The following is a 19,118-nucleotide window of genomic DNA, read 5'->3' on the forward strand; positions in this document are numbered from 1 at the left end:
AGGAAGGTGGAACTCTTCCTGCATTGGATCCAGATTTAACTCCCAGTGGGAAGAAAAAAGAGGGATTTTGTGGGTTTCACCGATGCAGTAGCAGTGAATTAGTGGTGGATTTATTCTGGAGCAGCCACACAGCATTCTGTTTGATGAGTTCTTCTGCAGTGCTACCCGGATGATGATATATTTAGCTATTTGTGTGCTTATTTATTTCATGACATTTATATATTGCTTGAATGTAAAAAAAAGCAAAACAAAAAAACAAAATCCATACAGTGGTACCTCGGGTTAAGTACTTAATTCGTTCCAGAGGTCCATTCTTAACCTGAAATTGTTCTTAACCTGAAGCACCACTTTAGCTAATGGGGCCTGCTGCGCCGCCACCACGCGATTTCTGTTCTCATCCTGAAGCAAAGTTCTTAACCTGAGGTACTATTTCTGGGTGAGCGGAGTCTGTAACCTGAAGCATATGTAACCTGAAGCGTATGTAACCTGAGGTGCCACTGTACCTTAACACAGTTTACGAAAAGAAAGAAGCAATGAAATTATTAGCAAAAGAAAAAAAAAACACTTGAAGACATTCCAAAAAACTAAAATAAACCAGCAATAAACTAAAAACTTATCAGCATTCTAGATATCTGAGTAGGCTTTCCTAAACACAAATGTTTTTAGCAGGGCAGCCTGCCTGATATCAACCGGCAGGTAGTTCTGAACTGTACTATAGGTGTCGCCACACTAAAAGATTGCTTTCTTATACGTGTGGAATGCCCTTCCTACCATATTTATTTTTTTAGGGGGGTGAATTTGCCACACCCCTCCTCCCCTGGAAGAAGAGGTATCTCCCTTGGAGGAGGATATTATGGCCTGATGGGCAATTTCACCCAATAGGAAGAGGTAGTGATTTAAGCTTGCTCTGCCCCACGTTCTTCTGAAGTGTAGATGCCACCACACTAAAAGACTGTTTTCTTATACATGCAGAATTAATATTATGTGGCATTGTAACAGTTTCAGCTCTGAGTTATTGTGCAAGAGGTGCCCAGCCAGATGACAAGAGAGCAACAAAACTGGAAAACGAGATACATACCCTAGGACATTTATGGCATGAAAGGTTGCAGGATTCCAATAGGATTGGATGCAAAGTTCAGCCTGTAACTTTTGCAGGCACAAACAGTGCTGAAAGTGGGGTTGCATATAACTGCCCCAATACCACTGTGAGCACAAGCCATTGTGAATGTGCAATTAAAAGGAAGCCTGGGTAAATGGAAAGAAGCCAGACACTTTTCTGTTCAGATTGCGGATTCAACAGGCACAAGTTATTGCTCCACCTACTGCGTCCATTGACTCATAAGCCAGCAACTCAAAAGCATGTACACCAAGTCAGACAGGTAGCAAAGGGTCACACACAAAGTCTGAAACTAAATTAAAAGTTATCCTTGCCCCATATGCACCAAAAACAGGAAGAGCAAGATCAGTATGTGGAGTATCCCTCCCCTTCTCTCTGTGTGTTTGTCTCTTTAGGAATGTTTCCTTAGGGTTCTTTTTTTGGTGGGGGCACTTTTGCAAACTTCAGGGCTTCCTCCCAAGTAAGTTGATGCATCCCTCTTCTTCATGGGTGGTGCCATTTTGCCTACATAAAAATAGGAGAATGAGTTTGCTATATTGGTATATATGATGGGCGGCTGCCAACAGGGTGTAACTCTATTCCCGAATCTCACTGGCAATTGATCTTCATGCACGAGCAATTAAAATGCCAGCCAGTTCAGTTTAATAGTGGATGGGTCAATAAAGACTCAGCTGGGATTGTATCCTCTTGCGCATATCAAGGCACATCACAAACCAAGCGGTGCTGCAATGCTGCCAAATATCAAGCAGACCAGTCAACACAGAAGTTGAGCTTTAAAAAATAAAAAGCCTTAGAGAAACCTTTCCAAATCTCCAGCCTCCAAAACAGCTGCATAGAAAGGTGCCTCATTTCAAACGCATTCAGACATGAGGAATTCTGTGTTAGTGTTACTGATTATAATGCTACACGTCTGTCCTGTTTTCTGATGTTCTTTTCATGCTGCAGTACCTGTTGCATTATGGAACTGTGGCTTTTTGACTGCTATACCAACACATCACACTAATTTTCATTCAGACCAGTGGGCATGGTGTGACACAGCAATAAATGTCACCACTATCACCCAACCCTTTCTGCACCTGCCTTCTTCTGTTTCCCCCACAATTTGAGGATACCACACCATTTTTTTACTCCCACAATTTTCAGTATTGATGGGGTTGCAAAGTGATTCTTTCTGGCACCAATCAAAACAGAAATGAACACTTCCACTGGGTTTCCAGAAGTGGCTTTTGCATCACATGGAAGCTCAAATATAATACGGAAATTCACAGTTAGGGAAATGGAATAAATTAATGTGAGAATGCAGCCTAAGCCACCTTTAGAACTCTTCCTCCACCTCACCATTAGTCAGCATTTCCAAGACTGTCAAATCAAGAGACTACGACTTTGGGGTCAGGAGAAGAGGTCAATAACCAGCACTCCTAATACATCTCAATGGCAGCATTCTCCAAGGTGACATCCCACATATAACTCCCATATAACATCACATATAACATCAGCCTGCTTTGCAATGGGGACATAGAGGAGGTTGGAAGGCAGGGTTCCTAAGTTAGGATTTAAAGGCCCAATCGTTAATATACTCAAGATTAAGCTTTGAAAGCCCAATACTACTCTGTACTTGTGCAACCAACCAGGCTGTTATGCACAGAGTGTAATCTGTCCCCCACCCCAGCAAATAAAATTCTTATTAATTGATTGATTGATTGATTGATTGATTGCATTTTTCTCCAATATGCTCAAGGTAACATACATGGTTTTCCCTCCCTCATTCACCCCTGCATCAACAACCCTGTGAGGTTGGTTAAGCTGAGTTAATAATGTGCTTCCAATGGCCACAAAGTTACTGGTTAGACTGCTGCCTAAGGTCTCCATTGATCACCAAAGACTCTCCTCCCTGAAAGAGAGGGGAGTGGTTGTGGGCGGGAGCCCGAGCACCGCCCAGCAGGGGGCGTTGCCCCCTGCCTCCAGCTCACCTGGCTGGTGCTCACGCCCCCCCCCGGTGGCTACCCAACCAGGTGCCGCGGTGGGGGCGTGTTCAGCAGCCTTTTGCTGCAGCGTCAGCCTTTCCCTGGCCTCATTCCTCATTCCTCGTCGTCGTCCCATCACGAATATAAGGCTTATATTCGCTAGTACGCGACCTGCTGCTTTACCCTACTTACCTGCCTTTCTTTTCTGTCTTTTACCCCCAGCTATGCTCAGGAGAAGCGCGTGGATTTGCGGCCACAGTATAGTTCATTGGGCCCGCGTACGAGCGGTGAGCTGCGGCCTTGCACCCAATCTTGGCCTTCCACATGGTGTTCGAGTTTCCTGGTTTTCGAGAAGAGGCATGCGTTGGGAGGAGCTTATGCCATTGCTGTGGGAGGAAGTAGCCAAGTTCGGCCCTCCCGACATCCTTGTGATTCATTTGGGGGAGAATGACCTCGCTAACAGAAGGAGTGTGGACTTGTTGTGGAGCATAAAAAGAGACTTGAGTGCATTTGCAGCCTTGTGTCCCAGAACAACGGTGTTCTGGTCCTCCTTCCTGAAAAGAACTGTTTGGCGCGGTGCGCAAAGCTATATGGCCATTGAAAGAACCAGGAAACTCGTAAATCGGGCGGTAGCCCGTTGGGTGCGCTTTATGTATGGCTGAGTCATTTATAATGACCGTATCCGGACCGGCGAACAAGCTTTATACCGGATTGACGGCGTCCACTTATCGGATCTGGGGAACGACATTTGGTTAGCTAGTGTCAGCAAAAGCATCTGGGATTGGTTGCAGCTTTGAAGGTATTGGCGGCGAGCCTTTGGCTCGGGTGGCGGTTAGGCATTGGAATAATGTGTTGTGGTGTGTCGAAGTGCTAGGTGTGGCCATCGCCTATGCCTTCAATTTTTAGGGGTATTCCGTTAAAGGAATCTGGCGGTCGTGTATTCTGTCTGATGCCTGCTTGGCGGGAGGCCATGGCACGACCCGCGGTGACAGCAGGGGTGAGCCTATAGTTGAATTAGCATCAACAGGTGATGAACCCCTGGTGAATAAACCCACTTGTTTCGATCCAATGCCTAAGCCAATACCTTTTCATTGCTGTAATCAATAAAGTTGTGGCCTTTTCTAGCCCATTAACCTTATATCATGTGTCCTTGTGTCTTCATTTCACTTCGCGGGGGTCGGGCCCTCGAACCACAAAGACTCTCCTCCCTGAAAGAGAGGGGAGTGGTTGTGGGCGGGAGCCCGAGCACCGCCCAGCAGGGGGCGTTGCCCCCTGCCTCCAGCTCACCTGGCTGGTGCTCACGCCCCCCCGGTGGCTACCCAACCAGGTGCCGCGGTGGGGGCGTGTTCAGCAGCCTTTTGCTGCAGCGTCAGCCTTTCCCTGGCCTCATTCCTCATTCCTCGTCGTCGTCCCATCACGAGTCACCCACCCTCCACTCCCTTTTAGTTAGGGCTTAGGTCATTGGCCTTGCTATGGACCTTAGGTTGGTCGCCCTGGTTGCCTGGGGGGCCTGGTAGGAGTTTTTCCATTTGGCACTAGGCTTTTTGGTTTTTTCCGCCTACCTCGTAGCAATCGTCACAACTTTTGTGGTATTGGTGGGTAGGTTAGGCATTGAAATAATGTGTTGTGGTGTGTCGAAGTGCTAGGTGTGGCCATCGCCTATGCCTTCAATTTTTAGGGGTATTCCGTTAAAGGAATCTGGCGGTCGTGTATTCTGTCCGATGCCTGCTTGGCGGGAGGCCATGGCACGACCCGCGGTGACAGCAGGGGTGAGCCTATAGTTGAATTAGCATCAACAGGTGATGAACCCCTGGTGAATAAACCCACTTGTTTCGATCCAATGCCTAAGCCAATACCTTTTCATTGCTGTAATCAATAAAGTTGTGGCCTTTTCTAGCCCATTAACCTTATATCATGTGTCCTTGTGTCTTCATTTCACTTCACGGGGGTCGGGCCCTCGAACCACAACATGCTGCTAGTTTGCAGACACAGCTCTGCATTTGCAACACAAGCCCAGTAATAATACTAGCCTTCCTTACAGGGTGGCTGTAAGAATTTCTGAGAAGACAGGTGTTCCATAGCGTTGTAAAGTATTTTGCATTTAAGTAACAACCACAGCCATGGTGCCACTTTGGCCAGCCAACCTGCCGGTTCTTTCAGCTTTGAAAAAGGCAGAGTTTGTGCAGCTGGGTCACAGCCCTGCACAGGAGGAGACCCAGAATCTCTGGCCTGGGCATGATGTTCACTGGGTAGCCTTGGACCAATCCCCTCATCTCAGCCTAGGCTACCTCCCAGGATTGTTGAGAAGACGAGGAGGGCAATCTGTATTTATTTAATACAGAAGCACACCTTTCCTGCCAGGAGCTCTCAATTTTATCCTCACCCCCCCCCCCAGTGAAATAGGTCAGGCTGAGAGTGAATGACTCACCCAAGGACACCCAGTGAGCTTCATGGCCGAGTGGGAATTTGAACCCTGGCCTCCAAGGTCCTAGTCCGACACTAACTGCTGCACCATCACTGGTTCTAATATATAACAATGCCAATTGCCTCCTTGTTTGGCAGGGAGAGAAGATGAGGGGAATTGCATCCATTCCCTGCTACACCTGCTTCTAAACCTATATTGGTAGCGCACACCAAATAAGGAAGGCGGTAGGAGTTGGGCCTCCGAGGAAAAAGTTAGGCTGGGACTGGGAGAGCTGACGCTTCAGGAATTTGGCTCCCTAACCTTTATCTAGGCTCAGGCACAGACAAGTGTATTTCTCTGAAGACTGAAGCAACCACAAAACATTCTGACAGCTGGGTTTGGCACCAATCGAAGCTTCCAAGGCATCTCATGTATAATGTGTAACAGTAATCCAACTGGGATGTTGCCAAGGGCTACAACCATTTCACTGATAGACAATCGCTGGGGGGAGGTGAGAAGATTGTCTACAGGGCGACAACCCTTGAGCCACTTCAAGTTGTCATGAGACAACCACAAGCATTGGCCTGGGATTCAGGCCACATTTGTACCATCCATTTAAAGTGTCATGATGTCCCTTGCAACACCCAAATAACTATCAGTGCTTGTTAAAGGCACTGAGAGTTGTTAGGAGACCTCTATTCTCCTCACAGAGCTATGATTTCCAGAGTGGTTTATCAGTCCATTCTCCTTCACAAGAACTCTGAGAAGCACAGCTCTGTCAGTGGAAGAGGGGCTCCTCACAGCTATCAGCACCCTTAACAACTCCCAGAGGTCTTTGGGAGAAGCCTAGTGGTACCATGGCTCTTTAAATGTATTGTGTGAAAGTGGACTGAGGCACACATTGACTGGGCTCACATCCACACCACCCATTCAAAGCACATGGCTTCCAGCCAAAGAATCCTGGAGACTGTAGTTTGCTAAGGGGTGCTGGGAATTGTAGCTCTGTTGCAGTGAGCTATAGTTCCCTGGGTTCTTTTTTTTGGGGGGGGGGGGAGTGGTGGCAAAGAGGTATAAATGTGTTTTAAATGTTGGGTGTGAAGGTGGCCTGTTTGCAGCATGCCAGAGAGGACAAATTTTGCTTCCAGCGTATTTCCAGTGGCGCGCAAGCCCCCTGACTCCTTTACGTGGTCTTGTGTGCACATGGGCGGTCTCTCATCAGAAAGCAAAGAACTCATCCACCGCGAGAAATGCCAGGCCTTTTCAAAATGCCGTAATCCCCAGGAAAGTTAAGGAGGGGGGAGAGGAGGAGGAGGGAAGCAGGTCAGAGTGATATTTTTATAGTCCAGAGCTCTGAAATAAATAATTTCAGAGGATGAAAAATATCAGGCACTGAACTTTACGAACATCAAAATGAGATGAATATTTCATAGGAGCCGCGAGCCACGAGCCTGAACCCTGGAAAGGAACATGAATACAGATCCGATAACAAGGATTCCGATGGTTGGACAAGAACACAGGGAATAAGTCAGGGCAGGGAAGGAAATGGGAATGCAGGAGTGAAAGGTAGGAAGAAACTAATCAGGAGATGTCCCCAAAGGGCTGCCTCATATTAGCAAATTATTCTGTGTTCGACCATATCCTATCCAGGCTAACAGAGCAGCAGGGCCCCATCTGGACTATGCATTTAAAGCACTGCCGTGCCACTTGGAGTAGGCATGGCTTCCCCCAAGGAATCCTGGGAACTGTAGTTTGTTAAGGGCGCTGTTCTACTGTTGTGTTTTATCACCCTGATCTCTGCACTTCTGGGGGGTGGGCATGGATGGGAGCGTGCTAGCTGTTATCTTCTTTTGCTGTATTCTTACCTGAACGAAATAAAAACCATTTCATTATAAAAAGGGCATGTTGAGAGTTGTTAGGAGACCTCTCGTCTTCTCAGAGGGCAAGAATTCCCAGAGTGGTTTAACAGTCCATCCTTCCTCCTAGGGAACTCTGGGAACTGTAGCTGTGTGAGGGGAATGAGGTCTCCTGACAACTCTCAACACCTAGTCCCCAGGATTCCTTGGGGTAGCCAAGCTACAGCTCCTAGGATGCTTCAGGGGTAAGCCATGACTCTTCAAGCATATAGTGCAAATGGGGCCCAAGTCTCCAGTGGACTTCAGGAAACAGCCTTACACTGAGGCAGATGTAACTCTTGAACACAAAGGGTGATACTTCCAGAATTTCTGGAGGTCAACTTTCCAAGATCCATCTCTGAAACATAGGAAGCTCAGAGCTGCCCCGTGTTGCCTCAGACCATTGGTCCACCTACTTAAGTGTTGTCTACAGACTGATGGCTCTCTGATGTCTCATAAAAGATTCCTGACTTCCCCAGCTGTACTTGGAGATGCCAGGGACTGGACCTGCAACCCTTTATATGCAAAGGAGGTGTTCTGCCCTGAATGACAGCCTTTCTCAGAAGGCAAAGGGATGACTCCCAGTTTATAGAACTATGGTCACCATTACTACACAGGGATGTATGGCATGTTAGGGGAAGAGGAGTACTTCTGGTGTGCCACACGTCCTTCTGAGGTAGTTTGTCCACCTTTGACACCCATCCTGCACTCAGCTCTCACCACACCCTGGGAATGGCTCACTGATGCAGCCCTCCTAGCTGCTTCCTTGATAAAGGGGAGGAGCTATGTGTGACAGCAGAATGCATATCTGCTTCTTGCACAGTGCATTGTGCATTCTGTGCTATGAATGCAGTAAAACCATGCACACATATGATATTTTGGTGCACAGGCATGAATGGCCTACAATATGACATCTCATGTCTGTGCACCAACCACAAAAATGGCTCATTTAAATTCTCCCCCCTACCCCTGCCTGGCTTTTCATTCTCCAATTCTGGCAACAGGTGAGATATATAGAATTTCGGCCAGACAATATTACAACTGACTGGAACTATTCCTGGGACCTCAACAGTAATGCACACTCCTATGTGATATCTTTGTTCTTAAGGGAAACTGGCTGGTATAATAGAACTGCAGGGTTGGGAGAGATGTCAAGACTCTTGATCGTCTTGGGCGCCCTCCTCTGCACACATTCCAGCTTGTCAATATCTTTCTTAAACTATGGTGCCCAGAAATGAACAGAGGACTCCAGGTGGGGTCAGACTGAGGCCAAATGGAGACTTGTGTTCCTGCTAGGTACTAGGCAAACTTTGGAGGAATAAAACACAACTTGGTTATTGTGTGTGCACAGTAACTACAGTAAATCCAAGGTGGATGAAATGTCTTAAAGAGTATTTTAAATAAAAAAAAAAGCTATTGACAAAACTCAGAAGTGAGTCCAACTCCCTGAAATACAGGAATCTCAACTAAAGAATCCATAACAGATGGTCATCCAACCTCTACTTAAAAACTTCCAATGAAGGAGAGCCCATCAACTTCTGAGGTAGCCTAACTGAAATCAAGATACACTATGTCCACAGCATTCCCCTGATCCACTAACCGGTAACCCTATCAAAAAAGGAAATGAGATTCGTCTGGCATGACTTGTTTTTGAGCACAGCTTTCAGCAGTGGATAACACTGGAAGGAAAGGAGGCCAGGCAATGGTATGGAAAAACAGAGATGTCTTTCAGCAGGGGAACATTTACTTATAGAAAATCAGGAAAGGCTGCAACATTTGAGATTTTTATTTTATTTTTAGTTTGGAGAAAAGGCAAATAACAGGAGAGATGGTGAAAGGGTGTACCATTATGAATAGTATGGAAAAAGTGGGTTGAAAAGAGCTTTGCTCCCTGAATCATAATATTAGAGCTCTTGGGCATCCAAAAAAGCTGAATGTTGGAAGATTCAGGGGGGATAAAAAAAGCACTTCTTCACACAAGCACATGGTTAAGCAATAGCTCCCACAAGAGGGGATGATGCCTAGTAACTTGGATCACTTAAAAAGAGGATTCAACAAACTCGTGGAGCTCTGATTTGGAGTATATTATTCTAAGAGGATTACACAAATTCATGGAGTATTAAGTTTAGTAAAGGCTACTAGCCATGATGGCTATACTCTGCCTCCACTGTTGGAGTGGAGGGTATGGTGGGTTGCAGTAGATAGTATTGGAGGGTATTCTTTATTGGAGGGTATTCCGTACCAGTGGGGAGGGTGCTGTTGCTTGCAGATTTATTTATTTACTCATTTTTTATCTCACCTTCACCCCAGTGTACAACCCAAGGAAGCTCAAATCAGATACAACTATAAAAGCACACAATAAATGTAAATGTTTTTTAAAGCAAGTAACCCTATTAAAAATAGCACTGAAAACACTAAAGACCATTTAAAAGGGCACAAACAAACACAAAGTATAACATCCACAGAAGCCCCTGCCACAACAGCCAGTTAGTGGCCAATGTCTATTGGAACAAAAAAGTCTTTACCTGCTGGAGAAAAGAAAGCACAGAGGGGCCCAGGCTGGCTTCCTGTGGAACAGAAGTCCACAATCTGAGAGCAGTCACTGAGAATGCCCTGCCCTCTCTTGTGTCCCCACCAAATGTGCCTGCAAAGGTGGTAGGACCCAAAGAAAGGCCTCTCCAGAAGACCTGAAAGCCCAAGCAGGCTCATATGTGGAGTAAATTGTGCCTCAGATAGCCTGGACACAAGCTATGTTTGGATTTGCAGGCCATAACTTTACACTTTGAATTGTGCCCAGAAACAGACCAGTAGCCAGAGGGGCTGTAGTCACAGGAAGTTCTCCCTGTAACTGGCTCCAGTAAGCAATCTGACTGCAGCAACTTGGACCTGCTGAAGTTTCCAAACACTTTCCAATGACAGTCCCACATAGAGCATGTTACAATAATCCAAACAGGGTGTACAACCAAGGCATGTCACTCCATGGCTGGATCAGACACCTCCAAGAATTTGCACAGCTAGTGCCCTTGCTTCAAATGTGCAAGCACACTCATGGCCACTGCCAAAACCTGGGCATCTAGACTGAACCCAGGAGTACGTCCAACTTGCAAACGTGAGTTTTCAGTGGAGTGCAACTCTATTCAGCACAGGCTGAATCCCTGGTTCCCTTATCTGCCTTTCAACTGACCATACTGGTGACACTGAACTCCAAAACTCTTGACAGCATCTCCTAGCTGTTTCAGGTAAATGTTAAATAGAATTGGGGGATATGACAGAAACCCAAGTGACACCACAGGCCAGTGGGATGGGGTGGAAAGGAGCACAGGGGCAGTTGCCACAGGTGCAAAATTGTTAGGGGGTGCAAAATTTCGACACCCGGTGCTGTCTCAATGTAGCTGTGTACTTCTGTCACTCCATTGAAAACGGCTTCTCCTCAAGAACCAGGAAGTGATCTCTCCAGACAATGGAACGACTATTATTTTCTTATCTCCATGACTGTGATCTCCTGCATAACACGGACACTGTTAGGCAGTTGGATGCACATGCATATTCCGTCTAAGTCTTTCTCACTTATCCACCTGCCTCCGCATGGCCCCGGGCACTGGCAACTCACGCTACATCACTGCCATAGGCCAATAGCATCAGTTCAGCTATGGTGAGAACAAGATGGTGGACTAGATGGGTCTTTGGGATGGCCCAGCAGAACTGTTCCTATATTCTTAAAGGCTTCTAACCCATCTTTCAAGGCACATCGCCTTCTCGGGGCAACTTACATAAAGTTTTAGAACAACAAAAACAGTTATAATTTAACCATTAATTGAAGAAAAAAATTAAAATCAGCGGCAGCTAAAATTCTTCAAGCGTAGCAAAATAATTAATCATAGAAGGCTGGAATAAAAATGTCTCCAGAGTTTTCTTAAAAACCACCTGCCATATAGACATAGTTAATTTATGTATATATCACATTTAACAGAAATGCCTCCGTGCTCAACAGCAGTTCACATACAAAACAGCTCCAATTCAGTAGTACATGAAATAACAATAGATTCAGGCAAGTAGCTGTGTTGGTCTGACCCAGTTGAAATACAAATAAAAATAAATAACAAATTGTCCAGTAGCACCTTATAGACCAACTAAGTTTGTTCTGGTATAAGCTTTCATGTGCATGCACACTTCTTCAGATACACTGAAGCAGAAGTCACCAGACCCTTATATATAGTGGGAGGGTGGGGTGGGGTATTTCTCAGAAGGGTGGTAGGAGATGGGTGATTGGCTCAATGGGTATGGTAAGCCTGTTGACGACTGTTAACGATCGTTAACGACTGCAATTAGTCCTGCAGGAAAAAGCAAGGGATAGTGTGCACATGACCAAAAATAGCTTTAGCATGTGTAATGAAACAAGAAATAACAATGTAGAACAAAAAGTAACAATGTAGAACAAAAAGAGGAACAACACTGCAACATACTACTAAAAATAATAAATTGCAATTATCATTATATTTAACAAACATCACAATTTAAGTGGGAACCAAGTTGACCAATAGCTGCAATGATACCCAATAAGCCTGAAAGCTGATGATATTGATGCTTAGCAAAAACAAGAACATATATTTTATGCCTCAACCCAAAAGTGCTCTTAAGGTTCTTCTGGAAGCAGATTCCTTATGAAAAGCTTGAGGGTGGAACAAGGGAGATGGAAATAAACACAAACCGGATGGCAAGCAGAAGTCACACCCACATCATATTTTTAAAGCACATTTAAAGCATGTGGCTTCCCCAGTGAAATCTGGGAACTTTACGCCTCACAGAGGTACCATTCTCAGCAAACTTAACATACTAGAGTTCCCAGGATTCTTTGGGGCAAAGCCCTGTGATTTAAATGTATGGTGCTGATGTGACCAGAGTTTCTCTCCCCTGGGGATGTATTTGGTAGGGGATGGAGTTCCAAAAGGGCAGGGCCACCACTGAAAAGGCCCTGCCCTTGTTACATGCTATCTAACCCCTATCCAGATGCTGATCTCAAAGCACAGGCAGGGCCATCTGGATGCTGGTGGTCTTTCAGCTAACCCAGTCCCAAGCTCCTTAGGGCATTAAAAGATAAAACTAGCATCTTGAATTGGACATGGAGAAAACAGGCAGCCACTGTTACCAGTACAGTGAAATGTGTAATGGAATCTGGAGGTACAATATCTCCAAGAGTTTTAGTAACCACATTCTGTATCAACTGCAGTTTCCAAATAATCTTCAAGAATAGCCACCTGTTGAACACACTGCAGCCATCTAACCAGGACATAACCAAAGAACATGTCACTGACGTTTCCTTATTTATTACATATTTATCCCACCGGTCCTCCAAGGAACTAAGGGAAATGTGTCCTCTCCTCTCCACATTCTTCTGCACAACAACCCTGCAAAGTAGATGAGTTTTGAGACTCAGTAGGGATTTGAACACAGGTTTTCCCAATACTAGTCAATATATCACACTAGTGTGCTTGCTCTCTCTCTGTGTGTGTGTGTTTTGACTCTCTCACATTGTCTTCTGCAGCCCATTTGCTTGATTCAAAGTTGAGAGAACTGCAAATGTAAACCTAACCACCAGCCTGGGTCTGGCTTTTTCCCTCAGAGCTCTGATTTGCCATTGGTTGACTGGGACCCACCAGCAGGACATCACAGCCTTGTGATCTCACCTTCATAAGGCTGATTTCTTTGCTACACCTCTCCATGATAGCCACATTCTGACCCCTGGTGCTTCCCAGCATATGTCTTCTTGCATAAATTCCACCTGGGATCATATGCCTGGGAGAAGTCAATGAGCCATCACACTCAACCATCAGACCAAAATAAGGAGAGGATAGTGAGTTTGCAACCAAGGAAAGGAAAAAGGAAAAAAAAGCGCTCTCTCTCTCTCTCTCTCTCTCTCTCTCTCTCTCTCTCTCTCTCTCTATATATATATATATATAAAATATTGATGACACAGTTAGATACTGCTGTGCCTCTTCTCACCCACCCCAGTCCTGCTGCAAACAATATTTTAATATTGCCCCACAGTTGATGTGGGGGGAGCCCAAGAAGCTGCAGTCCATTGTTCCATCTATCTCAGTATCATTCCTGCATTGCAATGAAGTTGTGATTCTTGGTAAGAAACCCACAGAGTTTTCAACACCCTCATTACCCTAACAACCCCCCCTCCCCTACACACACACACACAAACACACACACACATTGAGAAAGCTGTGAGAGTTGAAGCAGCATGATGTGGGATTGGTAGTGTGGGAATAGAGTTCCTTCCATATGTGCTATTGTGGAGCAATATTCTCAATTCGTGCATCAAGCTCCTCCACCTTCCGCTGTATAAACACATCACACTGTCTACTCCACTCGGTTCACGAGAAGGAAAATGACACCAGATCTCAAAAGGGTTCAAAGCTGCAACATGGCTGTTCTTCCCCAACCTCCCTCCAAAGTGTTATTCCTCCCCATTATTGGAAAATATCACCCCTCCTGTCTCCCCATCCCACCGCATTTCATCACAAGAGTATTGTGGCATCACCACCAAGGGCTAAGCAGAGACCAGTAAGCTGCATAAGCAATAACTTTTTTATTTTGGTTTTCAAAAAGCATTCTTCTGAGACAGGCACAAACTCTTGCAAAACTAGATTAGGTTTTGGTGCACTGATCAGACTAAGCTGCCCCAGTAACACACATGCGACCCACCATCATTCTCCCCCCTCCAAACAAAAAACCCCAAAACCCCTCAAATAACAGCAGGGGGAGACCAAGCATAGCAGTGTCCCAACAGCCTTTAAAACATCACCACCTTTTAAGAAATTTCTTCAAGCCAAGGAGGGGCGACACACAAACTGGAAAGCTAACCTTTGCCAGAGTGGCAAAGAGGCAAAAAACACAGAAACAGGGGGCATGTTTCTTTACAGCCATGAAACAGACTATCCATCCTATTTCTCCTAGAAGGAGCTTCCCCCTGCCAGCCACACCTCCTTCCTTCTATAGTGTAACCCTCTCAATGTGCAGTGTGCCAGGCATTTCTCCAGCCTCATCCACACCCACAGCTGCACACCAGTTCTCTTGATGCACAGAGCTGTCAGAGCCAGGGACTGAAACCAAAGTGCACCCCAAAATCCCATGCACCCTGGTGCGTCCACCAAGCCTCCCAGAATCTCAGCCAGCACCCGAGCGTAAAACCTATAGCACATAAGCCGCTGACCACCTATTATCACCAGCTCTGTCCCGGAGTAAAAAAGAAGAAGAAGAAGAAGAGTCTCTGCTCCTACCTGAGGGTGGCGCTCTCCCCTTGCCGGACGGTCACGTTGTCCATCGCCTTGGGGAAGGTGGTATCTCCGCTGCGCACTGGCACTCCTGCGGGCACAAGGAAGAGGAGCCTGAGACACAGGACGACCAGGCACCGCCAGGGCAGGACTAAGCACCCACCGACCCCCATCCTGGGCTTTCCTCAAGGCAAAGATATATATATATTTATTAAAACAACCAGAGAGATGGATGGAGATTGGTTTGACAGGGACACCTCGCGGTGCCAAGTGTGGGCACAGAAGGGGAGGAGAGAAAGTGACGATGAGGAAGGAGAGGGCGGCGGAGCCTTTAGAAATCCAGTTTTTGGGTTTGTAGCTTTAGAGATCCGAGCCTCCCGAAAGGCATCCAGCGGAGTCCCAGGGAGGAAGAAGAAGTGCCCCCCAAGGTGGCCAAGTTGCTGCGCGCCTCACAAACCAGAGCTTCCGATCAAGAGTTCGTGCATCTCACTTTGCTGGAGGAGGTGCGCTGCGCTCCGGCGCGGTAGGGCACAGCCGGCGCTCCGCAGCCGCGCAAGGCGACGCGCTCCAGAGCGGCCCCTCCGGCCGGAGTTCCAAAAAATAAAACTCCCCGCAGAAGAACTCGGGGAATGGGTGGGGCGAAGAGGGGGGAAGCACCCCCGGAGTAATCTCAGAGGGAGAAGCGACAGGCCTCCTGCTCCAAAAGCTCCGACGGTGCCACAAGGCAGGATGGAAGGGAAGGTCCGGCCGGCTGCCGCTGCTGCCCGGCGCTGCGGCTCGTGGTCGGGAGCGGATAAGAGCCTCTTCCCGGCTCAGCTGTGCTCCTCGCCGCCGCTCAGCGAAGGGAGGCTGCGAGGAAAGGCATGGCAAAGCTGGCGGTGCCGGCTGTTGCTGCTGCTGCTGCTGCCTGGACCAGGGCTAGGTTCAGCATCCCGGATGCGCTCTGCCTCCTGGCTGGGCGCATCTCCTTCTCTGCCGAATCGCAGCCTCTCGCGCCGGCTCTCCGGAGCACACACACGCATCGGCTTGCAGGGGTTGTCATGGCAGCAACTCCATCATCGCTGACCAGCACTTGGGCTCCGCGGCACAGGCAGCGCCGCTCAGGAGCGCAGACTTAGCACATTAATCTCAGCCAAGGACACCGGGGATGGGGGGGACTCTCCTTGCTTTTAACCCTCGCGGCGCCGGCGGGTGCAACTTGGGACGCCGGAGAAGGGGGGGGCTTCTTAACCCTTGCGGGCCCGCTGCCAAACAACTAGCTCGCCGTGTGTGTGTGTGTGTGTGTGTGTGTGTAGTATTCGAGTCCTGCATTTCTCTTCTTACAGGCGGCCGCGGAGCTGTTGGCACTGCGACCTACTATCCCGAGGTCTGACGGGGGTGAGGGTGGAGGGTGAGTGAGTCCAGAGCGTGGCATCCAGCCAACTTGGTGGATTTTTATTTGAACCCTGGGCTTTCCTCCCTAACCGCCTCCATCCGCTCTCGAAGTGGATAATGCAGGGTGAGGATGGAGTGGCACAGAGGCTAAAGTGCAGGGAGAGTGTGGTAGAAATCCTGTTTGGATGATAAACCTGCTGGAGGCAAGCCACTCTTTTTCTCAGGCCTCAGTTTGCCCAGCCTGAAGTATGGGAATAATGATGGCTAGTTATTCTAATAGTTGTTTTGCATATGATGTTATTTTATATCACACCCTGTGTTTCTCTACTAAAGGATAGCTGTATAAAAGTCTTGAATAATAATAGTAATAATAATAATAATAATTCTACCTTACAGGTCTACCCTATTCCTGTAACTTGTTTTAACCCCTTTAATGTTTAATTTTTCATTGTTGCAACCTGAACTGGGACCTGATGGTGAAGGATGGGTAATAAAGCAAATAAATATGTAAATTAATAATATGAAGATTACTGTTAATAGGAAAATGCCCAGAGCACTCAAAGAACCACTAGATACATTATGAACATGATGGAAAGAAACACAGCTGAAACTGCCAGGCATTTTCTGTTCCATGCCGGATGCCATGAAAAAGGTGTTGACGCTACACACCTTGCTTTTTGCTACTACCCTCCAGCTGGGAAACTTATTTACTACATTGCATGGTCAGCCAACCACATATGTTCTCTGGGCATACCGGTGAAAAGAACAAAACTGCAATATTAAAAGTACAATACAGAGCAGCAGAAGCAGCATGGAAAACTTTTCGCTCTCCCTCAGATATACAACAAAATACAAACCACAGAATTCTGGAATTCTAGAGTTGGAAGGCACCCTGAGGTTCATCTAGTCCAACCCCCAGCAACACACCTGGCCCATACAGGGATCAAACCGAAAACCTTGACATTGTCAGCATCACACTCTAACCAACTGAGAGGTCCAGTTAAAAGAAAACACAAAAGGGTTTTTGTTTTTTTAATGACCTGGATGAAGAGAAAGGACACGTTCATCTAGAGCAAAAAAGGTTATATGGATGGTGTCTCCTGGGCTGCTGTGGGGAGGCTGTTCCATGACATAGATGCCACCACTGGGGTACCCCACCTACAAATATGTTTTTTTAAACAGAGGTAGGACAGCCATCTTGCTAGGAATTCCTTTGGTGTGAACTCCTACATTGCAGGTAGCTTGATGACCCTCCTTGTCCCTCTCAACTCTACATGGTCTCTTCCAATTCTACAATTCAATAATTCTATATTGCAGCTAGTTCACAGTTAGCAACATGTATGGGCAGACACAGCTCACATTGTTTACTCCACCTTGCCAGCAGATGATGATAGGCACACACACAAACACACACACCCGCATTGCTATTCTGCCCACTTTACAGAGTGAGAAACTGAGGCATGATTCACAGCTAAGAAAGTCACTGGCTGCTGGAAGTCAACTCTCCTACAATAAGACCTGGGTACAATCATGTCCAGCACTGAGTGCTTCTAGGTGACCTGTTTACTGACCATTCATCTCGATATGTTTGCAGGAAGTTAGACAGAGTCAGCTGAGCATTCACTCTTATTTGTGCAGAGGTTAGACAATGTTGCATGGATCGAATATGATCTTTCCAGTGCATTTTCCCACCCCTTTCCTTACCACAAAAGTTTGATTTGGGGGAGTGGAGGGGAATTGGTGTTGTTGTACAAGAGCCCTGAATCAACCTTAATTGTTCAACCCAAAATTTCCACTTTGTGATTGAATCTCACCTGAAAATAGCAACAACCAATGAGTGTTTCGTTTCCCTCTTCCTAGCCTGCCTGCCGCCAAAGGCAGCCAGCTCAGTTAGAAGCTTTCCTATCTTACAACTCAACAGCATCCCATTTGTCTATAAGTAGCAACTCTTACACTCTCTGCTTCTTTGCTAACTGAATTATTATTTCTATATATAATCGCCTGCTGGTAGGAAGTGCAAGACATAAACAGTCCCGGGGGATTTGAGTCCTTTATCTCGAAGAGAGAGCAGCAAAGGCAAGCTTCAGGAGACAGCAGCCCCCTTGACTTACCCTTCCCTTGGCCCGGCCGCCAGAGCCATACATTTCACTCGTCTTTGGCAGCCTTTCCAGGTGCCACAAAATCAATCTAAGATGCTTTTCTCTCTCATACTAAATGCTCAGTCATTTGGCTCAGATCAGGATCAGCTCCCCCGTGAGTCCATCTAGGCTTCAGGCCACAATCACACCACACATTTAAATCACTGTGATGGTTACAATTCCTGAGGACTGTAGTTTGTTAAAGGGGCTGAGAGCTGTTAGGAGACCTCCTGTTCCCCTCCCAGAGCTACAAATCCTGAGGTTGTTAAACAATCCACCCCCCTTCTCATGAAACTGAGGGAATTGTAGTTCTGGGACAGATTCCAATCTCCACTCAGCCCTGAAGCTGGCTGGGTGACTGGCTTGGGCCAGTGGCAGTCTCTCATCCTTATCTACCTCACAGGGTTGTTGTGAAGATAAAACAGGGGAGGGGAGAACCATGTATAACCACTTAGAGCTCCTTGCATGAAAAGGTGTTATAATAAAGAAAATTGAAGAAGAGGAAATGCACCAGCAACCCAACATAAATGTTCATAAAATTTTCATGTCAATTTATATACATAGATGCATTTTTTAAAAAAAATATAAATATAAATGCAATACGTGTCACTAAAGTTGGGATCACTGTGACCAGGTGAGCTCTCTGCTTGCATAATCTACTCTCGAGGTGCCACTCATGGGAAGCTTCAAAGGCCCTGTTCCCTCCCTACTTAGGGTTCTTTGGGTGGTATCCAACTAATGTGTTTCAGTACAAGGATTTCCACTGTTGCAATTAGGCTCCAGCCCTTTCCCTCCTCCTATGCACTCCCCATGCCCTCCTCAAATCTGCTCTGGAAGGTTTTTTTTTGGGGGGGGGACTCCAAAACAGATGTGGGGTTGGGGCAGAGGCAGAAGGACTTGCACTGATGGGAAGCTTGCTTAGCACTACCGTGGATGCAACCTATTATCT

General features: G+C 46.7%; 1 protein-coding gene across 9 annotated transcripts in view; it reads right to left on the reverse strand.

Moving 5' to 3' along the window:
- Nucleotides 1-19,118, reverse strand: part of LOC309357635 (protein CEPU-1) — an 816,321-nt gene that overhangs the window by 322,305 nt on the left and 474,898 nt on the right. For all 9 annotated transcript variants that reach the window (XM_081889975.1, XM_081889974.1, XM_081889978.1 and 6 more), the window contains exon 2: nt 14,664-14,748. In XM_081889975.1, coding sequence (XP_081746101.1) covers nt 14,664-14,748 — 85 coding nt within the window. The remainder of the gene's footprint in view (nt 1-14,663; nt 14,749-19,118) is intronic.

Source organism: Podarcis melisellensis, assembly GCF_964234715.1.
Source record: "Podarcis melisellensis genome assembly, chromosome: 15".
Lineage (NCBI taxonomy): Eukaryota > Metazoa > Chordata > Lepidosauria > Squamata > Lacertidae > Podarcis > Podarcis melisellensis.